Source organism: Zeus faber, assembly GCF_960531495.2.
Source record: "Zeus faber genome assembly, chromosome: 2".
Classification (NCBI taxonomy): Eukaryota; Metazoa; Chordata; class Actinopteri; order Zeiformes; family Zeidae; genus Zeus; species Zeus faber.
The window spans coordinates 39,072,127-39,092,060 of record NC_137189.1 but is presented as its reverse complement, the minus strand read 5'-3'; the positions used below and the strand labels follow the sequence as shown (position 1 = coordinate 39,092,060).

The 19,934-nt window shown below is 42.4% G+C and overlaps 1 protein-coding gene across 1 annotated transcript in view; it reads left to right on the top strand.

The window, feature by feature from the left end:
* LOC307248291 (E3 ubiquitin-protein ligase Midline-1-like) overlaps positions 1–18,585 on the top strand; it is a gene marked incomplete at its 5' end in the record, with an annotated part of 30,235 nt that extends 11,650 nt beyond the window's left edge. The window contains 8 exons of the mRNA XM_080024641.1: positions 50–145; positions 4,975–5,082; positions 8,064–8,212; positions 8,600–8,727; positions 10,207–10,350; positions 14,283–14,444; positions 15,362–15,569; positions 16,503–18,585. Coding sequence (XP_079880767.1) covers positions 50–145; positions 4,975–5,082; positions 8,064–8,212; positions 8,600–8,727; positions 10,207–10,350; positions 14,283–14,444; positions 15,362–15,569; positions 16,503–16,851 — 1,344 coding nt within the window. The 3' untranslated portion in view covers positions 16,852–18,585. The remainder of the gene's footprint in view (positions 1–49; positions 146–4,974; positions 5,083–8,063; positions 8,213–8,599; positions 8,728–10,206; positions 10,351–14,282; positions 14,445–15,361; positions 15,570–16,502) is intronic.
* Positions 18,586–19,934: the final 1,349 nt, after the last annotated feature.

Below are 19,934 nucleotides of genomic sequence, written 5' to 3'. Positions count from 1 at the left end.
TAATATGAACCGTTTTTTTTTGTTTTTTTTGTTTTTTGATTTGGTGCAGCAAGCCCTGGACTCCAACCTGAGCAACCTGATCAAGAGGAACAACGAGCTGGAGTCCCTGATGGGGAAACTGATCCAGACCTGCCAACACGTGGAGGTAAGTCCCCCGAGGTTGATAAATTGCAAAGTTCCCTTGAATCCCTTGTATCAATTCTGGGCATTACTGATATAAACTAGTAGCATAATTTTGGGACTGCAGCCTTTAGCCTAGCATGTAGCAAATATGCATTTTAATGGCTAAATTATGGGTAAATAATTTATTAGGTAAATTTGCATTTCAACTTCAAATGGTATTATGAGTGCAAATCATAATAATATAAAATAAACATGATTTATTTAAGATTCATTTATTTATTTGTTTAAATATATTGTATTTTAAGGGCTTTTTGTAGCCGATGTTGAAAAATTATGCAACTACATACACAATGGGGATGGTAGCTCAGGAGGTAGAGCTGGTCGTATAGTAATCTAAAGGTTGCTGGTGTAGCATGCTGTAGTGTCCTTGAGCAAGACACTTAACCCCTAGTTGCTCCTGATGGCTGCGTCCGTCGGTGTTTGAATAATTGTAAGTCGCTTTGGACAAAAGCGTCTGCTAAATGCAATGTAATGTAAAAAATAATTCATACACACACTTAATGACTGAGAGAGAGAATTAATTATTTCATCCGCACCCCATTTGTGTATCAATTTGCGAAAATATCTGTGTTGAAATGAACAGGAGGCTTAGACTCCTATGGCTGCATTCAACATGTTCATTTAATTTCACATGTCGCATTTAGAAGCACTTCCAGTCCATAATATGTTGGCCTACTAAGAAGCTTTTAAATAAAGCAACCGCCACAAGGCAAAAAGTGCATTGAAGCCTGAGTAGGTGAGGGAAAGGACTCGGTGAAGCCTTTACAAGTAGAAGTGAAAGGGAAGAGAGGATGCTGGCGCGTTTCAGACGTCTCCGGAATTTCCGTCCAAAACGTCTGGCTGTGTGGGCAGGTGTTTTACAGAGGTGCATCTGGGGAAATATGCACACGCCGCGTTTTGCGGGTTGCACATCATGAAAATACCGAAATGCTCTCTCGCCGCAGAGCCATTCTGATGGAGCCGGAAATATGAATACAGGGAATTCATTGCAATGCAACACTTTAAAAAAATCTCCCCCTTCAATCCTATTGGTCATCACTCACAGTCATCACTTTCCCTCCGGAACTCCATGTTAATAACTCATAAATGAAAATAAATAAATACATAAATCCGACCCACTATTTACCGAAATCCATTAAGGTCAACGAATGCATATCATTTTGCGCAGCCTTAAGTCATAGTGTAGCTGTGGCGCGAGTCAGGGCTTTGGTCTGTGAGCTTGTGTGCGTTTGCGCTCGAGGATTTGACTCGAACAAAGTGGTGCTCTGTTTGGAGTGATTATCGCCGGGCAGGAATTAACGCCCATGTTCACTTGTATGAACGAAGATGTTCATGACGTAAACATGTTGGTACGAGGGGGTCCTACGTGACTTATTTATTGGGAAAAAAAAAATGGGTGGACCCCGATGATGAAAATTAAAGCTTGAAATGTTATGTTTCATGAATTGCAGAGTTCCCTTGAAGCGCCTGAATGAATGATAGGATTGCTGAGCGAAACTAGTTGCATCATTCTGTGTCCGCAAGATGGAAAATGACGGACCTCAACCGCCAGCAGCTTAGCATGTAGCTAAGATTTTTTTAAGGGCTACATTATATTTTATTAACTAAGCAAATAGTATTACAACTTCAAATAATAATACATATTTAATATAAAAATAGTTAACCCTATTTTGCCGCATGTTTGTGGATATTTTTATTTGGCCAATGTAGAAAGATTTTACAACTACATTAGGTATTTGTGTTTTTCAAGTATTGAAAAAAGTTTTATAATTATATCCAGACTCATTTCATGCGTCACTATGTCAATGAGTCTAACTTCCATGAACGCAGATGTTCATAACGATAACCATGTACCAGTCGCAGGCCTGGCCATCGCCTGCCGGAGACATTCGCTTTGAGATCTTTTTGGCACACTTGAATGGTGTGCAGTTGTCTGCATGGCGCTGTGCACTTAGACAGCACAGCCTGTGTTTGTGTGTGGGCCAATAAAATCAAGACTGAATTTGGGTTTGATTAAAACCCCTTAAACCCAAGGCCTTTGCATTTTTGGCCTGGTTGGTTCAGGCATTAGGGAATAGGTATAGTATGCATAATCAGCAAACACATAACTCATGATCTCATAACATTATCTCTGTATTTAAGGCATATATATATAGAGGTTAGGTTATATATAAGGTTGTATAAAGTGTATAAGGTTATTCAGGTATAAGTGGTTATCAGTGCATGAGTGAGGAGGGCTCAGGAGAGGCTTGTTAGCGTGACGTTCCAAAAAAGACTCTCACATCTAGGACATCTGGCGGCCTGTGCTTTGCAAACGCCTCTGAATATTTGAAGTGAGATGCGTCTGTACCCTACTTCTCCTGCGGAACATTTTGTTGATGTGCCTTTCCAAAAGTTTGAAGTTACCTTCAGGGGTTGAGCGCACACTCTTAATGAATTAGCCTGGATGATCTTCCTTGTGTGTGTGTGTGTGTGTGTGTGTGTGTGTGTGTGTGTGTGTGTGTGTGTGTGTCTGTGTGTGTGTGTGTGTGTGTGTGTGTATGTGTGTGTATGACTATTTTGCAGTGTCTGAAATGAATCGCTTAACGCCCCTGCTGAGGGTGATTTGTCGTGCTAATCACACACACCGAGGGTTTTGCCTTGAGCCGCTTTGTGCTTCACATCCATACATTAGACATGACTGCAATCTGTGTGTGTGTATGTGTGTGTATATGTTTCTGTGTTAACAGCGTGTGAGCGTGTGAGGGCCTGCTGTATAATGTTTTGCACATCACAATATTTAATGAAGTAATACGCTCAAATTCACACATCAACTATTATGATAATCAAAGGAAATAGCTTGTGTGTCGACTGATTGAATGCGGAATGTGTTTATCTTACGAACGATTTGAACATATATCCATGTAATAATAATAATAATAATAATAACAATAATAATAATAATAATAATAATAATAATAATAATAATAATAACAACAGTTATTACCATTGCACATTAAATGCACCGCATGCAGCTAACATGCTTGATTCAGTCGTGTAACGACTTGAAGACCAAGTCGCCTCTGAGTTGTGAACGTATAATTCTGTCAAAACATTTACTTTGGTGGAAAGTGCGACATCGGTGACGTTCAGCATAAATCGTGCCAAAGGCCTTCACCTATTTTCATAATAATTTAATCCTCTAATATTTTCTGCTGGCGAGTAGAATAATTTTTCACTCACATGCTGCACAGGCATCTTCTCCTTGGAGAGTTGGGTCTCAGTTCAGCCTCTGTGTCTGACTGCTGTTACAGAGTCGCAAAAGAACGACTCTTTTGCAGGAGTAGTGACTCCTGACGCCTGAGTCATGAAAAATATATATTTTTTCTCTCCAAACATATTGTTTACAAGTCTATCACACTACAGCGTTCGCTACAGTGAACCACTAATATAGAAATCTGGATGCTAATTTGTACAATAATCAGCAATCACACTTTCTATGGTGAGTGATGGGAGATGTAGAAAACAGAATTGAAAGACGCAAATCAGTCCGTTACCAAACTTCCAAACAGAGTTGAGCAAATGTTTTATCGCCGCATTGAAGGCCCGATGACAGCTTAATGGTTTGTATCTAGAATATTACCACTGCTACTGCACCACGGGCAGAATTCGAGTTGACAACACAGTGGGCTAAGATGTACATACACTGGGTAGTAAAAAGCACTAAAAATAATTAATACCAGCGTAGCTCCTTCCTACGACATAGCCAAGATGTCGCCGGCAGGGCCACTCTGTTGCAGTTAAGCACTATTTATTACTTTAAACATCTTATCCAGATTGTCTCTACTGGGAGAGCGATGCCAAAAAGAATCCCATAGCTCGTATAATTAAGTAATCACATAGCATATTTGGGAAAACGGAGTAATACGGCGATAGAGGAAGGCCTTTAACTGTATTTGGTTGCAGTATACATGTGCAAACTATGTCCATGAAGTGCTTAAAACACATGTGGGCACAAAATGTCCGTGTGTATGCATGTGCCCATGCTCTCGGTGGAGTGTGTGAGGATTTGAAACGTCTCTTTGTTCTGTCTAAATCCTGGAGTTTTTACCTCGCCAGGAAAACGCTTTACAAGACCTTTAAAAAAAGTACTTCTGGGAAATTATTATATGCATGAATTCCACATAATCTCTGCACCTGTGGTCTTAAAAAGCACATTTTAAAGCATGACTCCCAGCCTTGCTGCCTGTAAAAAAAAAGTTCCAACTGCAAAGTCGATCTGGTTACCGCACAAAACACAGCGTAGAAGCGAACAGAGTACTGCAATGGTTACACCTATTCCTAAGAAATATTTTTGGGGGTATTATGGGTATGTCATCCCTGTCATAAGCGTATGGGTACTTATGGTTCAGAAATACAGTAAAATTTAACATTTAATCAAAATATGAATATTATTTTGAATAACAATGTGTAATAACATGGTGATACTTGCATAATGGAATATTGTGCACTTACCTAGTACAAGTACACGTACTAGGTAGAAGAAGTTTGGATTTAAACAACAAATATACACACACAGTTCTTATTCAGAGATATGGTGACTGAACATACCACACTAAATTCGGCAAAATTCGGATGGATCTGTATTGCAGATAAAATGTCTGAATGACTGATATTTCAACGGCTTCCAGCAAGTGTGAAGTCTGATGGATGAAATCTACGTCCTGACGCCATTCCATTCATAGCCATTCCACCACAGATCCCGCCATCAATCAACCCTACACCCATCTAAACGTCCATCTTTTTTGGCAGGTGAACGCGTCCCACCAGGAGGGAAAGCTGATGGAGGAGTGCGATCTTCTCATAGAGATCATCCAGCAGAGGAGGCAGATCATTGGCTCCAAGATCAAGGAGGGGAAGGTAAGGGGGAACATATGGAGGGAGGGTCGAGAGGGTTTTTCTCTTGACACCAATCGTCAGCTTACTCTTCGGCAGCTCTGCTCATCCTAACTTTCTTGGGTGCCTTTGATGGCTATTAGCACTCACAAATGAATTTAACCTTGAGGTCCTTGTTAATATTGGCCAATTAACCACTTTTTCAAGTCATCGCACACATTACGCTAAAAGTTCAATTAAAAAGAGCTTTAAAGGCTGCCGACGTGGCTTGATGGCTGGCCCCATAAACACTATCTAAAAATGTAGACATATTGTTTGAGCTCGGGACATTCAAATTTGCATTCCCTAATTATAGAAGAAGCATGGATGGCTGAAACAGCATTTGGGGTATAATTGGGGTTATTATTTTTCAATAGATAGATTGTTTTCAAGTGAAGTGACAACTGCAAATCAGTCACTAATTCAGGCTAATCATTATTCACTTCAATCATCATAATGGGACAAATAATATTCAAATGAATTCCTATAATACTTCCAAAATGCTTTACAAAGCACTTCACATGAGAAATATTACATTTAATATCAGTAAAATAGTGTAGTACAGTGTGGCAAGAATAGCAAAAATAGATGATCAAATATAATAATAGCATAAATCAATGAATGCCAAAGAAAAGAGACGTTTCTTGACAAATGAGGTTGAAGAGTGTTTTGCCTCATAGTTTTCAACATATTGTGAACAGAGAGCGAACACTTGGCCCGTCTGAAATGCCCCATGGTCAACACATTTTAAATAGACAAGGGCAAAAGGTCTGACCACTCCAAGTGGAAATCTCAGAACATATGGGAGTGGAAATCCATTTGGGCCATTAAAAATAAAAAATCATATCCAACACTTAAGGGGGAAAGATATTATGCCAAGAAAACAGTACCCCGGTAAAAGTAATGGCAATCTATTTTCCATTCTGTAGACAAATTCCACCCATATTTGCTTTAAACTAAACTTTTAAAAAGCCAAAGCTGCTGGTGGTCCAGTTTAAGTTCCCTGAATGGTTTCCAGTTATTGTTGGCAGGCTCAAGCTCAAAAGTTAACCCTTTCATTTGAAATAACATTAACTAGTAGTTGGTGTTCCAGAAAGATATCATTGAGTACAAGGTGAGATATTTGCTTTGAAATGTATTGGAGATTTAGAAAGGTAGAAAGTTCCCTAAAATGAAATTTCTGAAGTGCAAGTACCCCAAAATAACCCCAAAAGTCCTGCACATTAGTGCAAGTACTCGGTATGCTTCCCACTCCTGTCTTCATCAACCCCTATATTTCATTGGTTTTTGAGAGAGACAACATTATAAAAAGTCTTGAGAGCCGTGTGATGAATGGGAAACAAATGAGTACAGGGGAAAAAAGTGCCACCAGGAAGTCTCGCTAATCACAGAAATGTCACTGGGAGTCCTCCGTCGCAGGGTTCCTGTCATCAATCAGCACAACGACGGTTTTACATCCTCCTTCCTGAAGTAAAAGCGATCCTGCAAAGCCGTGAAGTAAACTTCTCTGGTACGATCTGGTACCCTAGAAAACTGTCTGTTTCAATCAAGGTTGCCATGTTGGTTCCTCATTTTTTGGCAAGACCGGCGATGAAATTTCCCCTTGACTTTAATCTGCTCAGCCGTCCTCAATCTGCCTCTTTAAATCTCCTCGAGAGCCGGGATGGAAAGAAGGGAGCAAAGGAAATCTAAGCTAGCCCCAGGACCGCCAATCGTAGATCCACCCGGGACGCTCCACTAGTGGCACCGATCTGGTACCACTCTGCCCACGTTGTCCGCATCCCTCTGACAGCCTTACGCGTTGCTGGCGTTTTTCATTGCTTTTTGCATAATACTACAAGCTTCAGTGAAACAGCTGCTGTGCGGTGGAAACTGTAATTTTGATTTAATTTTACATGCTACCGTGATTCCACACAAATAACTTTGATTCTGTGCACAATTTTTTCCAAAACAATGTTTCTCCCCGGGGAAAAGCTCTTATCTCACTCTACCTTCTTGTTTGGAACTAATTTAACCTGACTACCCATACTAGGGCTGGGTATTGGTAGTCAATACCTTTAAGGTATCGACCAAAATAACCCAATACCAAGTAGTATCGAAATTTCTCCTGTCAAACAATACCTGCTTCAATCCTCTTTGTACCCGTGCAGATCTAGAAAAAAATGACTTTGTATGGTTTTGCTTGCAGCGTTCCACGACTTAATGCGACGTGTGATTGTCTCACTAGCGCAGCAGCAATAGTAATCTGTTATAGGATACTTTTCCGTTTTTCAAGTCTGTCTTAAAACAACAGTCAGGTTTCAATATAAATAGTGAAAGAGGTTTTCCTCTTCTTTTTTTTCCTCCTTTCTTTAAAATAACACAGTTTGTACAGTTATTTAATAAGTATTTGAATTATTTGAAAAAATTCTAAATTGTATTTGTGTAAAAATCATTTGGATGGGGAGGAGTGTTTGCACTTTACGCAACTGAATGTTTCCATTTACATGATGGGTATAGTAGAAAATCAAAGGTATCGAAATTAAGAACTCTATTGGTATCGGTATCACTTTAAGGGTACTGGTATTGGTACTAGCATCGTCATTTTTTAAACAATACCCAGCCGTTACCCGTATGAACTCTAGCGGACCATTTGGAAGGTTTCTGTCCTCTATTATGCAGTTCCATATATCACATCTATACAGTGTCAGCTAGCTTGCTTACGCCATGGCTCACCAAACCATTGAGAAATGGGGAACCCCCATATGTGTAATTTCTCTAGGTTTCCACTGTTCCTTTCTGGAAGTTTTGTTTTGGGAGCATTTACTTCACCATCTGAGGCGCTTAGGCTTAGGGGCTGCTGTCAAGCTGCCCTTTGAATGTGGGCCTGCTAAGCTCTTTGGGAGCTCTATGATAGTGGCGGCTTTACAAATGCAATAGACTTAAAGCTCCATACTGCACGTCCGCCCCTCCCTTCCTCGTCCCAGTCCCAGCGGCTGAGGAAACTCGCCCAGCAGATCTCCAACTGTCAGCAATGCATCGAGAGGTCCTCCTCCCTCATCACTCAGGCTGACCAGACGCTGAAGGAGACGGACCACGCTCGCTTCCTACAGACTGCCAAGGGGATCAACGAGAGGTTAGAACAGTCTACACACATACACACGTACTGTTCACCTTTGCTTTAGCAAGGCTGTCCAAATTTCCCACACCTAAGCGCATGCACGACTACCTCACACCCCTGAACAGATGTTGGGATATTGTTCGAAAATGTGTCGCCTCTTGCCAAACTTCTCTTTCCTCAAGGAGAGGGGCGTCAAAGATGTACTACTTCGGGAATAGTGAAAATCCCATTTGCCTCAAAATGTAAATGTGTACATGTAGCAATGTATCAGTATCTGTAGCTGAGAGAAAGATAGATAGATAAAGCAACTCGGCATTGAAAGTAGATAAGTGAGTAGATAGACACTGTTTGGAATTCAACCAAGGCTAAAAATGAATTTCCTGTAATTGGCGATCGTTCAAGGGTTTCCATGGCGACGGCATCCACCCAGGTGCTCATTCCGGAGATACACTTGACGGACACCTTCGACACCTTTGCGCTGGACTTTACCCGAGAGAAGAAGTTGCTGGAGAACCTGGATTACCTCACAGGTAACCTCCCGCCACTCGCCATTCAAGACCCCTCCACAGGTTTTACTGTTTCGCACAATTTGGGAGACGACAATATCATTACGTTCACATTGTTGGACTCGATATCTTAATGGGGTGAGGGTTAGAGTCTCCTGGTTAGCATGCATGATTAGCATTAGATTGAGAAAGATAGCATGAAACCGTCAGGCCTCAGTCCAGATGAGACCACTTGATCATTCAAATATGTACAAAGTACGCATTCAACCCCAACTCTGAAAGTATTACTGTGTGTTATTCGGGAACAATAGTCTTAGTGTTGGGCAAGGGGTGAAATTGTTACATTTGTGGACCAAGTCTAAAGAACCTTCTCCAACGTGAGCGATTCGTATTGGAAACCTTGAGAAATGAAGGCCAGGGAGAGCGAAGGAGTGCGCCGGAGACCAAAATGGGGTCTTCCCACAGAGCTGACGTTGAAAGCCTGCGCAAATGGCTGCGTCTTGTTTATTCTCTTTGAGGCGAGAGGGCTCTGCTCCAGGGCCTTTGTGCTAAGTGAATCACTCTGAATCACTCCACGATGCGCAGCCACTCGTGAGAGAGAAGGAGGAGAGGGGGAACGACACAAGAGGCCAAGAGGCATAAGCGACCCTGCGATCAATGTTGATGGCGGCTCTGCATCTTCCCGCCGCTCGTTCTTCTTCCTTAAAGCTGCGCAATTACATTCGACCGTTCAGAGTTATGGGAGACTCAAGACGCCAACTCCTGCTGCTACCCTCTGTGCTTGCCAGCGTATATCATCACAACGCATTTTCCAGAGATATCTTTTTGATGTCATGCCTCAATATGGATACTTGGCCGATATTTTGGGTTGTGATTATCAGGGCTTTCGTAAGATATTTACACCTGTTTTTAGGAAACTTGCATATTATGACCAAGCAGTTGGAGGAATTGATTGAAACATTTCTTCCTCCCTCCCTGCCTCACATCCTTCCTTCCTTGATTCATTACCCTGCCTCCCCCTCTGCTTCCGTCCATCCTTCCTCCCTCCCTGCCTTTGTCCCTACCTTCCTTCTCCGCTTCCTTCCCTCCCTCCTTCCATCCTTTGGCTTTGGCTCCAGCTTGAATTTCTTCCTTCCTTGTTTGCTACTCTGCTTCCCCCCTTCCTTCCACCTCAGCTTCTCTCTTTCCCCCATCCTTCTTTCTTTCCTTCCCTCCTCCTCTGCTTCGTTCCATCCTTCCTCCCTTTGTTCCCTCTCTGCATCCTTTCGTCCCCCGCTTCCCTTCTTTGTCCTAGCCTTAATTTCTGCCCTCCTTGTTGGCTTCTCTTCCTCCCCCCCCTCCTTTCCACCTTGGCTTACTTCTTTCCTTGCACACCATCTCTGCTTCCTTCTTTCCTTCCTCCCTTCTGTCATTCCTTCCTTCCTTTTCGATATCGATATTAAAATGATGTAACTCTCAGCCCTAAGATATCATGCACTATGAACACTTTGTCCGACTCCTCAGCTCCGAGTGCTCCCAACATGAGGGAGGAGCTGTGCACGGCGTCCTACGATACCATCACCGTCCACTGGACGTCGGATGATGAGTTCTCGGTGGTGTCCTACGAGCTCCAGTACGCCATCTTCACTGGACAAGCTAACATCGCTAGTAAGTATCTTGAGCAAAGAATTTTAGAGGGAGGCATCGACATTTTTTTTACGTCCCTCCGACATTTCATGGATTTTTTTTTTCGTGATTGTTGAGACCGAAAAGGCTTGATTGTGCAGCAGCTTTTCTCAAAACCTCACATTTCTCAAATTGGCCAAAGAAACGACAGTCGACAGGGAAAAAAGGGATGAGAAAGTAAAGTCAAGATTAAGAAAGGAATATATATACACTAAGTGAGAATCTATAATATACAGCATTTGCAAAGGAGTGTGACAGTGCAAGCAACATCCAAAGAGGCAGAGTGCAAGTCGGTAGTAGTGATAGTAATGATAAGTGATAACTATGTGCAGTGAGCCAGACATTATCACAAAATATCTCCCAAAATGGCGATCAGGACCCTGATGCAAAGTGTCAATTTACTAAATAAATGAGTACATTGACAAAGATTATGCATTTGAAACGATTTCATAACCCGTACGCCTAGTTTAAGAGCTTTAGCTAAGAAAGAAATGTGACACAACAATAGTAGCTACCCCAATGTAGCAAACCTAACTTAGATATGACATGATGTGCATGTGTGTAGTCACCATTCAAAAATAACTCTGAACCAGTCACTGCTGGTTCAGAGTTTAAGTTTTCCCCAAAGCGACAATGATGGAGGAACCGGGACAGACACCTCAACCCCAACCAGGCACCTAGAAATGAGGCGGACAAACTCACACCGACATGGAAAGAAATTTAAATATCAAACCAGACTAATGTAAACGGTGACGTGTGTGCTGGTTAAAGTGCCCTGAACCCGCACACATACAAACACACACACACGAACACACACACACGCACACGCACACACACACACACACACACACACACACACACACACACACACACACACACACACACACACACACGCTCTATGGGAATCAAGTGGACAGTTGAGTGAGCGGGAGCTGCAGGAGGGAAATGGGGTCAGGACTCTGCGCTCGCTAATATTCACCCTGATGGAACTCACACTACAGTGCTTTTAGGTCATTCTCACTCTTCACCTCCTTTCTCTTTTCTGTGCTTCCTCCCTCCCTTTTTTCCCATCCTCGCTTCCGTGTCAGTTTTCATCCTTCCTCCCCTCCTTCCTTCCTTCCTTACCAGTTTTCATTCTTCCTCCCTTTTTTGCTTCTTTCCTCCCTTCCTCCTGTGTCGGTTTCCGTCCTCCCTTCTCTGCTTCCTTCCTCCCGTCCCTCTGTCCCCCCTCCCTTGTCAGTTTTCACCCTTCCTTCCTTCCTTCCCTCTGTGCTTTCGTCTTTCCTCTATCATTCTTTCTTCCCTCCCCAATGTCATCCTTCCCTTTCTTGCCCGCTTCCCTCTCTATTTCCTTTCTCCTCCATTTCTGTGTCTATCCCTCCCTTCCTTCTGCCCTTCCTCTGCACTCCTCTTTATTATTTAGCTCAGTGCCTTCTCTCTCTCTATATTTGCTGCCACATCTATTTCCTATTCGGTGCTTTTCTTCCTTTTTTTTTTTTTACCCCCCAGTTAAAGTTGGGAGTGCGTCTGACGCATGGGAGGCTCTCAACCAAATCTGACATTTTTATTTCCTTCCCGAGGTTCTTTGGAGGTTCCCCTCTGTCGCTGTCATCCCTCCTTCTTATCCCTCCTTCGCCCGGAGACTGTGATTCCCCCTTCCCTCGCTTCCCATTCAGGGGGGAACGGCGTCATGTGGCCGCTGTTATTATAGGCAGGCAGGCAGGCAGACAGGCAGACAGGCAGGCAGGCAGATGGATAGATGGATAGATAGATAGATAGGCAGACAGACAGACAGACAGACAGACAGACAGACAGACAGACAGATAGATAGACAGACAGACGGATAGACAGATGGATAGATGGATAGATAGATGTATAGATAGACAGACAGACAGACAGACAGACAGACAGACAGACAGACAGACAGATAGACAGACAGACAGACAGACAGACAGACAGACAGACAGACAGACAGACAGACAGACAGACAGATAGATAGATAGATAGATAGATAGATAGATAGATAGATAGATAGATAGATAGATAGACAGACAGACAGACAGACAGACAGACAGACAGACAGACAGACAGACAGATAGATAGATAGATAGATAGATAGATAGATAGATAGATAGATAGATAGATAGATAGACAGACAGACAGACAGACAGACAGACAGACAGATAGATAGATAGATGGATAGACAGATAGATAGATGGATAGATAAATAGACAGACAGACAGATAGATAAACAGACAGAGAGACAGACAGACAGGCAGGCAGGCAGACTGACAGATAGATGGATAGATAGACAGAGAGAGAGAGACAGACAGACAGACAGATAGATAGGTAGATAGGTAGATAGATAGATAGATAGATAGATAGAAAATGTACATAGATAGATTTATAAACTTCATTATCTTCACGTACTGAAACAAACAATTCAGTGGATGAACTAGCAAACATTGCTTTAGTTTATTAGACCTGTATTCATCATTTAAATTTCGGTTTTTCTATTTACAGTTCTACAGTGGCAAATTACCGGACAGAGCCGAGGGCTAGAGGGGAGGCAAAATACACCCAGAAAGATTGGCACACGTTCACGCACACACACACACACACACACACACACACACACACACACACACACACACACACACACACACACACACACACACACACACACACACACACGCTCAATGTGCATGTTGTGAAAAATGCTGTCATTGGGAGGGAGAGAGAAGCCTGAGAACAGCTAGCGGCACAGCAGTGTTATGTGCCACAGAATGGTCTCCATACACACACACACACACACACACACACACACACACACACACACACACACACACACACACACACACACACACACACACACACACACACACACACACACACACACACACACACACACACACACACACACACACACACACAAGCCCTATGCTCCCAGAGCCTGCTGGCGCTGCGAAGCCAACGAGGTGTGAATGGTTTCCTGCTGCGCACATTTGCTCCCACGCAGGCACGGACCCCCGCCACGCCGTGGCACGTGCACTCCCACTGCCACGGGCTCAAACGCTGCCCAACACTGAGTCTGCGTTTCTGTCCCCAAAAAGCAAGAGAGAGGAGAGGAAGAAGGGATTCATCTTTCAATTATCATTTTTTGATTTGTTTTTTACTACTTAGCCGCGGTTTGCTTGTACTTTCTTCCTTCTACTACTGCTCTCTTCCTTCCTTTCCTTCGCTCCCTTCCTTACATCTGTCTTTTCTTCTATCCTTCATTTCTTCGTGCCTTCCTCCCCATACTTGCTTCCTTTACTTCTATTGATCACTCCTCGCATCCTTCCTTTCTCCTGTCATTCCTCCCCTCCTTCCTCCTCTGCTTCTGTCCATCCTTCCCTCCTTCAGTGCTTCCTTCCTTGTATGTATGTCTTATACAATTAGATATATTTCTACAATTTGGCTCTCCACATATTAACGAAACCAGGATATTTACTGGTACTATTGTTGTATATTATTGCTATGTAGTCTTACTATGTATTTATTTTTATACGTTATATTTATTTATTTTTCATTTTTCAGTATTAAATGGAATTTATATTCTTTTTTTTGTATATTTATTTTTCATTTTTATTTGGAGATACATTTCATATTCATCTGCATTTCTGTTTATTGTCATTTCTTCAGACTGTTAAGCTTTTCATGCTAATTGCAGAAATTGTACCAATTCTCACCATGACAGCGCTGGAGAACTGCCAGCTGCCCATATCGGGCTCACTAGTTAGTATGGCATCCGCTGCACGAGTGCCACTCCCAGCTAACATCTGTTTATATGAGTACATATTTTGTATTTCATTTTATTTGCATCTCTATTTCCACTCAATACAGTCTTGATGAATCTCATCTGCTCCTCTCAGGCCTGTGCAACTCGCTGGACAGTTGGATGATCGTGCCCAACATCAAGCAGAACCACTACACGGTGCACGGCCTGCAGAGCGGCACCAAGTACATCTTTGTTGTCAAGGCCATCAACCAGGCCGGGAGCAGGAGCAGCGAACCGGGGACCCTGAAGACTAACAGTGAGCTCAGTTCAAACTTCAGCACGTTAAGGGCAAGGAAAGCGAGCCGAAAACACACAAAAAAGAGGGTTTTGGAAAAAAGACAAAACTGCAAAAGTCACTCAAAGCGGTCAGTCCGTCTGTCTGCCGATCTATAGTCTATCTATCTGTGAAGTTCATATTTCACACACAACATGATTTAGCTTTGGAAACGAACTCGTTGCCTGAAGACCCCAGAGACCCAACTTGGCTCTTACATCGTAAGCAGGTCTGAAACATATTGTGGTGCCAAGGCCATAGATACAGACAGGCGACAGAACATCAAAATCCATCGCAACTCCATCCACCCACTGGTTTCCGTTCTTCCTAACTTTATCTGAATACCAGTGAATACCTGAGCAGTTTGATTCATTTGTGGTAAATAAATCAGTAACTCGTACAAATCTTCTGAGCTGTTGTGTGCTGTATGTGGGAAAAAAGTTGTAAGCTCGAAACAGAAATTAAATTTAAAACATGTCCTGTCACGAGTTTGGAACACAACTGACTTCATAGTTTACGTAGAACTCATTCTTTTTTTTCCATCCAGTTTTTGATGTTATTTATTTGAATAAAAATGGGGTAAATGTGGAATTGTTTACAGTCTTTGGAATATTGCAGTGGACCGAGAATTTAGTAAGAATTGCCAAATAAGGCAGCTATTGGGTAGCCTATTTGGTATATTTCTGTCATTACGTGAATACCAATCTGTCGGATGAAATGAATTCTAATATCATTGAGGTTAGAGTTCTAATATGCTTTAATTTCCACCTTTTATATGCCCTTCATATCTGCGAGTGCCTGCTTTGCGCTCCCACTCCAATAGCGAGCCATTCTTTTTGTGGTAGCTCAGGATTTTCATAATTGCATCCCTCTTTCCAAACTCTCCGTCCACCACCCAGGCCAGCCCTTCAAGCTGGACCCCAAATCAGCCCACCGGAAGCTGAAGATCTCCCACGACAACCTCACGGTGGAGCGGGACGAGACCACGTCCAAGAAAGGCCATAACCAGGAGCGCTTCACCAGCCAGAGCAGCTACGGTGTGGTGGGCAACGTCTATATCGATAGCGGGCGTCACTACTGGGAGGCCCTGATAGGGGGCAGCACATGGTGAGTCCACCTGTTGACCCTCATTTGGGGGGTTTATTGAACAAGCAGGAAGTATAGTCCCAAAGAGCAGCGTGTAATAGAGTAGGTGTGCAGAGAATATTGAGATGTGTCTTCAACAGAAAGAGTTTCTCAATGGGGAGAAAATGACAATTATCGCAACATTCAACGTCCCATATCGCTTCTTTCCTCATGAATGGTATGCGTGTATGACCTTGTAGATATTTTCAATATCTAGCCCACCATATACCATACAAAGGTTAGTGGGGGTGTCTTCCTTGGGTGTAACACCTGACCTTAACCCTAACCCTAACCCTAAAACCTAACCTTATACTTACCTGTGTTCCTGAGATCCTACTTACCCTCAGTAGAGAAGGCCCATAGAGCGCCAGCGTCGATGCCGGGCTTGTCCATCTGTAAGAAGTAGAAACAAAGGGATTCATTCAATTAAATCGAGCATAAATACTTTTAACCTTTAATCCCTTATAGAAGGGGACGGTAAATTGTAGCGAGTCCACTCTTCCCAACGGGAACGCTGACAAGACACAACCCGTTCACCAGACCTAACCTTAAGCTTTTAGTTACTTCATATTTTAGATGCATTAGATGCATGTATCCTCTTTCCGGTGAGTGTAGTCCAGAAAAATGTCCTAGGGTCTGCATTTTTTTCACATTTCACACCTCTTTGCCCACTGTACATTAATGAGAACCCACATAAATGTTACATCATGTTATTTGATCTCCTTGAGATCTATCAAACCATAGAAGGTTTGGCAGTGTGTCTTCCTCTTGGATGTGGTTTGGAAAAGTGTCTCACAAATGGTGAAAAATGGGGAAGAAATGGAATGCTGGAATGTTTGGGTTTTGTATTTTGCCTGTGAACATTTTTGAAGAATGTGTACATTCTCTCCTACCCTGCCCTGCCCTGCCCCACAGGTACGCTGTGGGCATCGCCTACAAGTCTGCCCCCAAGCACGAGTGGATCGGCAAGAACTCGGCGTCCTGGGTGCTCTGCCGGTGCAACAACTCCTGGGTGGTGCGCCACAACAGCAAGGAGCTGGCCATTGAGCCCTCGCCGCACCTACGGCGGGTGGGGGTCCTCTTGGACTACGACGCCAGCTACGTGACCTTCTACGATGCCGTGGGCTCGCAGCACCTCCACACGTTTCACGTCTCCTTCGCCCAGCCTGTGTGCCCCGTGTTCAACGTGTGGAACAAGTGTCTGACGGTGCTCACCGGTCTGCCCATCCCCGACCACCTCGAAGGCCTGGAACCCCACAACTAAAGAAGGGGATAAAGTAAAACAAAATGACTGCCACAAAGGCCAGTTCAAGCACGACTAGGAGGGACTGTTGAGAACCACCAAAATGAAGAAATGATAGCTGAAAGTCTTGTTTCATCAAGCCTAATATATACAGTATATTCATGTTTGCGTCTACTTTGGCCAAGGCCATGCCAAGTCAATCTTGAGCTCTTCTGTATGAAGTGGGAAGTTCCAGGGCCACACTTCCCTGCTCAGATGCACTTTGGGTCCTGATACTTATACTGTACTAGTATCAAGGCTACTAGGTAAAAAGCCACAAGCTGCATTCTTAAACTCTTTTTACGTCCAATTGCATCAGTTGTAGATCTTTGAAGCAACAAGCTGGATACACATACAGTCACCATTGCTACAGTCAATCAGTGAGTTGTATATATACGGTAATAATAAGACATACATATATATTTTGTAAATTGATAGAATTTACCCCCCAACCCTTTTGTTATTGATCCAAAGGGAACCAAAGTAGCCATTACTATTCATTCATTCATTCATTCATTCATTCATTCATTCATATGTCTTTGCATACCGTTTATGTTAGTGGATGTTTAATTATTATTGAAAAATAAGAGAAAAATATAAAATTGACTGTATAATTACCGAAGAAAAAATTTATAGATGACTTCCTCGTGTTTGCACATTGTTCATATTTATTGATAGTTTAAAATAAATTGAGTGCACTTTTTTTCCCGGTGCGTTTAACATACATTAAAGTAGGGGGAAAGTATTGTGTTCTGTTTGAGTTATGGAGTTAATTTCCTTTTGACACCGGTCATGACATGTTCTCCTGTTATTGTTTTACATTTTTACTTAAAATAGCGAGTTACGTTGCTTTTTGGTTGTGGTCTCAGGCCTCGACTGGAACAAATGGGGGAAACGCATGCTCAGACGTTTTTAATCATTATTTCTATTTCCATTATTTCCATATTTTCCTCTTTCCCCCCTATAAGGCTTATTGTTGTTTTAGGTTTGCTTTTTAGTAGAGCATGTTTGTGTTCATTGTCAAAACCCCCCAAATCCTTTATTCACAGTGTCAGTGTATACCACTTTTCAAAGATGCGTATCTGATTAATATGATCTTTTCTGGTTTTACATGCATTGCTTTTCACATGCATCGTGTCAAACAATTATTAATGTTTTTTTCCTTTTTGACAGCTCAATCTAAGCACAGCTTGTTTTGCTTTACGATGTCAGTCGACATTTTCCGCAATGGCCGAAATTAACCCTTTGTCCTTGTTGCACAATGATGTCGCCTGAATGCACCTTGTCTGACCCCCACAAGCTTGACTGCAGTATTGGAAACTTCTTCTTGCAATGATTAATAACTCACATTAACAATTGACACAAGCTGCACTCTATGATGTAAATACAGTTATTGTGCCCTCCCCCCACCCAAATACCAGGTACACATAGATATGTTTTCCTTGACTTGTCGGTTATGAACATGATAAATAAATTAAATTTGAAATCCTATGTTTCGTGAGCAATACATTTTAAAGTATTTCGTTGTATCACCTGCCAATATGCGGTACATATTTCATTGATCATTGTGGAATTTATTTGAAATATTTGACTGCTTTTCACAAAGTGTCGGGTATTTTCAAAAAATTAAGTGTTTGCATCGTTGTGCAATTTCTTCTGTAACGTATGTCTGTGATGAGGGCGTGGGGAGGTAGGAAAAATTAAATAAATAAAAAAGATATTTGTGTATGTTGTTCAGCCATGTGATCTTGACAATCTTGAGCCGCTTGTTCACTAAGGTACAGTAAGTAAATTAGAACCCATGGAGGCCCAGACACTTAGCATTTCCAGAGAGTCCTTGGGTTGATTTAATTCTCCTGAAATGTACTGCCTTGTTTGTAGGGTCAGTTTTGGATCAGGAATTGTCCAATTTCCCCCTGTGGAAATAGGTCTAAATTCCTAAAGTACTGGGAAATACATTTCTGGTTCTGAAAATGGTTCCTATTGTGGAAAAGCCCCTTTCATGGTCTCTGATTTCCTCATTAAGTGTAGTGATGCAAGACTCACAAATGATTAGTTCATAACAAACAGATCAATTAAATGACTGTCCTGTCAGGAGGTCAGGTAGTCAGGAGTCACTTCAGCAAATGAGTTGGCGAGCAAGTGAATTTTATGGCAAAAAAAGGCCAAGACAATTTTGACATAATTCATAGTGAATGTGACTGATTTACATGTTCACAGTCCACCAAGACACTGTAAGTAATGAATTAAGAATTAAATGATTCCTGTGTGATCATTCACAGGAAGTCCTCCCTCACTCACCATGCGTTACACCAACAAACAAACGAAGAGTCGACCAAATCGACCAAATCTTTTTTTACCATGTGAGTCCTCAAGAATAGAATCTCAGAACAGCGATGAACCTCTAATCACTGACGACGTGGGCCGGTAATCCGCTGAAAGATGCAGTTTGAGATGTCATGCACCATGCTCCAAAGCAAGCTACACACAGTCCAACCTCACTTATCCCACCATATTGATCATCCGATCCAGTTTCGTTCTCCTTTCTCACTGGAAATACAAGTCTTTTAGGCTTCGGTGGCTGGACTAGTGTAAAAATGACCCCATAAAAAAGGGATGATTACAGCATAATCACATGTTTAGATCTTTGTGTGAGGAGTATGAGTTGACATGACTCTACATTAAAGACAATTTTGACGCACACAGACTCAAGTTAAAACAGTGGCCATGTTGAGAAAATGTGCTGTATTGATTGTTTAGGTTTTATACCATGAGTAAATAATGTTGCATAGAAATATCTACGTGGATTGATTCAGGTATAGTTTTCATGTGTATTCCATTGTATTTCAGTGTTCCAAAACGAGAGAAAGAGAGTTGTGTCAGTTTAACCAAGCCACCAAAGTGGCGTTTTCAGGGACATCCGGCACAGAGACACAGACAACGGGGTTTCAGACACACCGTTAATTGTAGAGAGTGGGCTAGTTGGAATGACAGGGGCTCCTCTCCTGAGTGTGTGTGGGGATGGGGGTTTTACCTGTTGCTCGCTAGTCCAACCAACGAGAAAC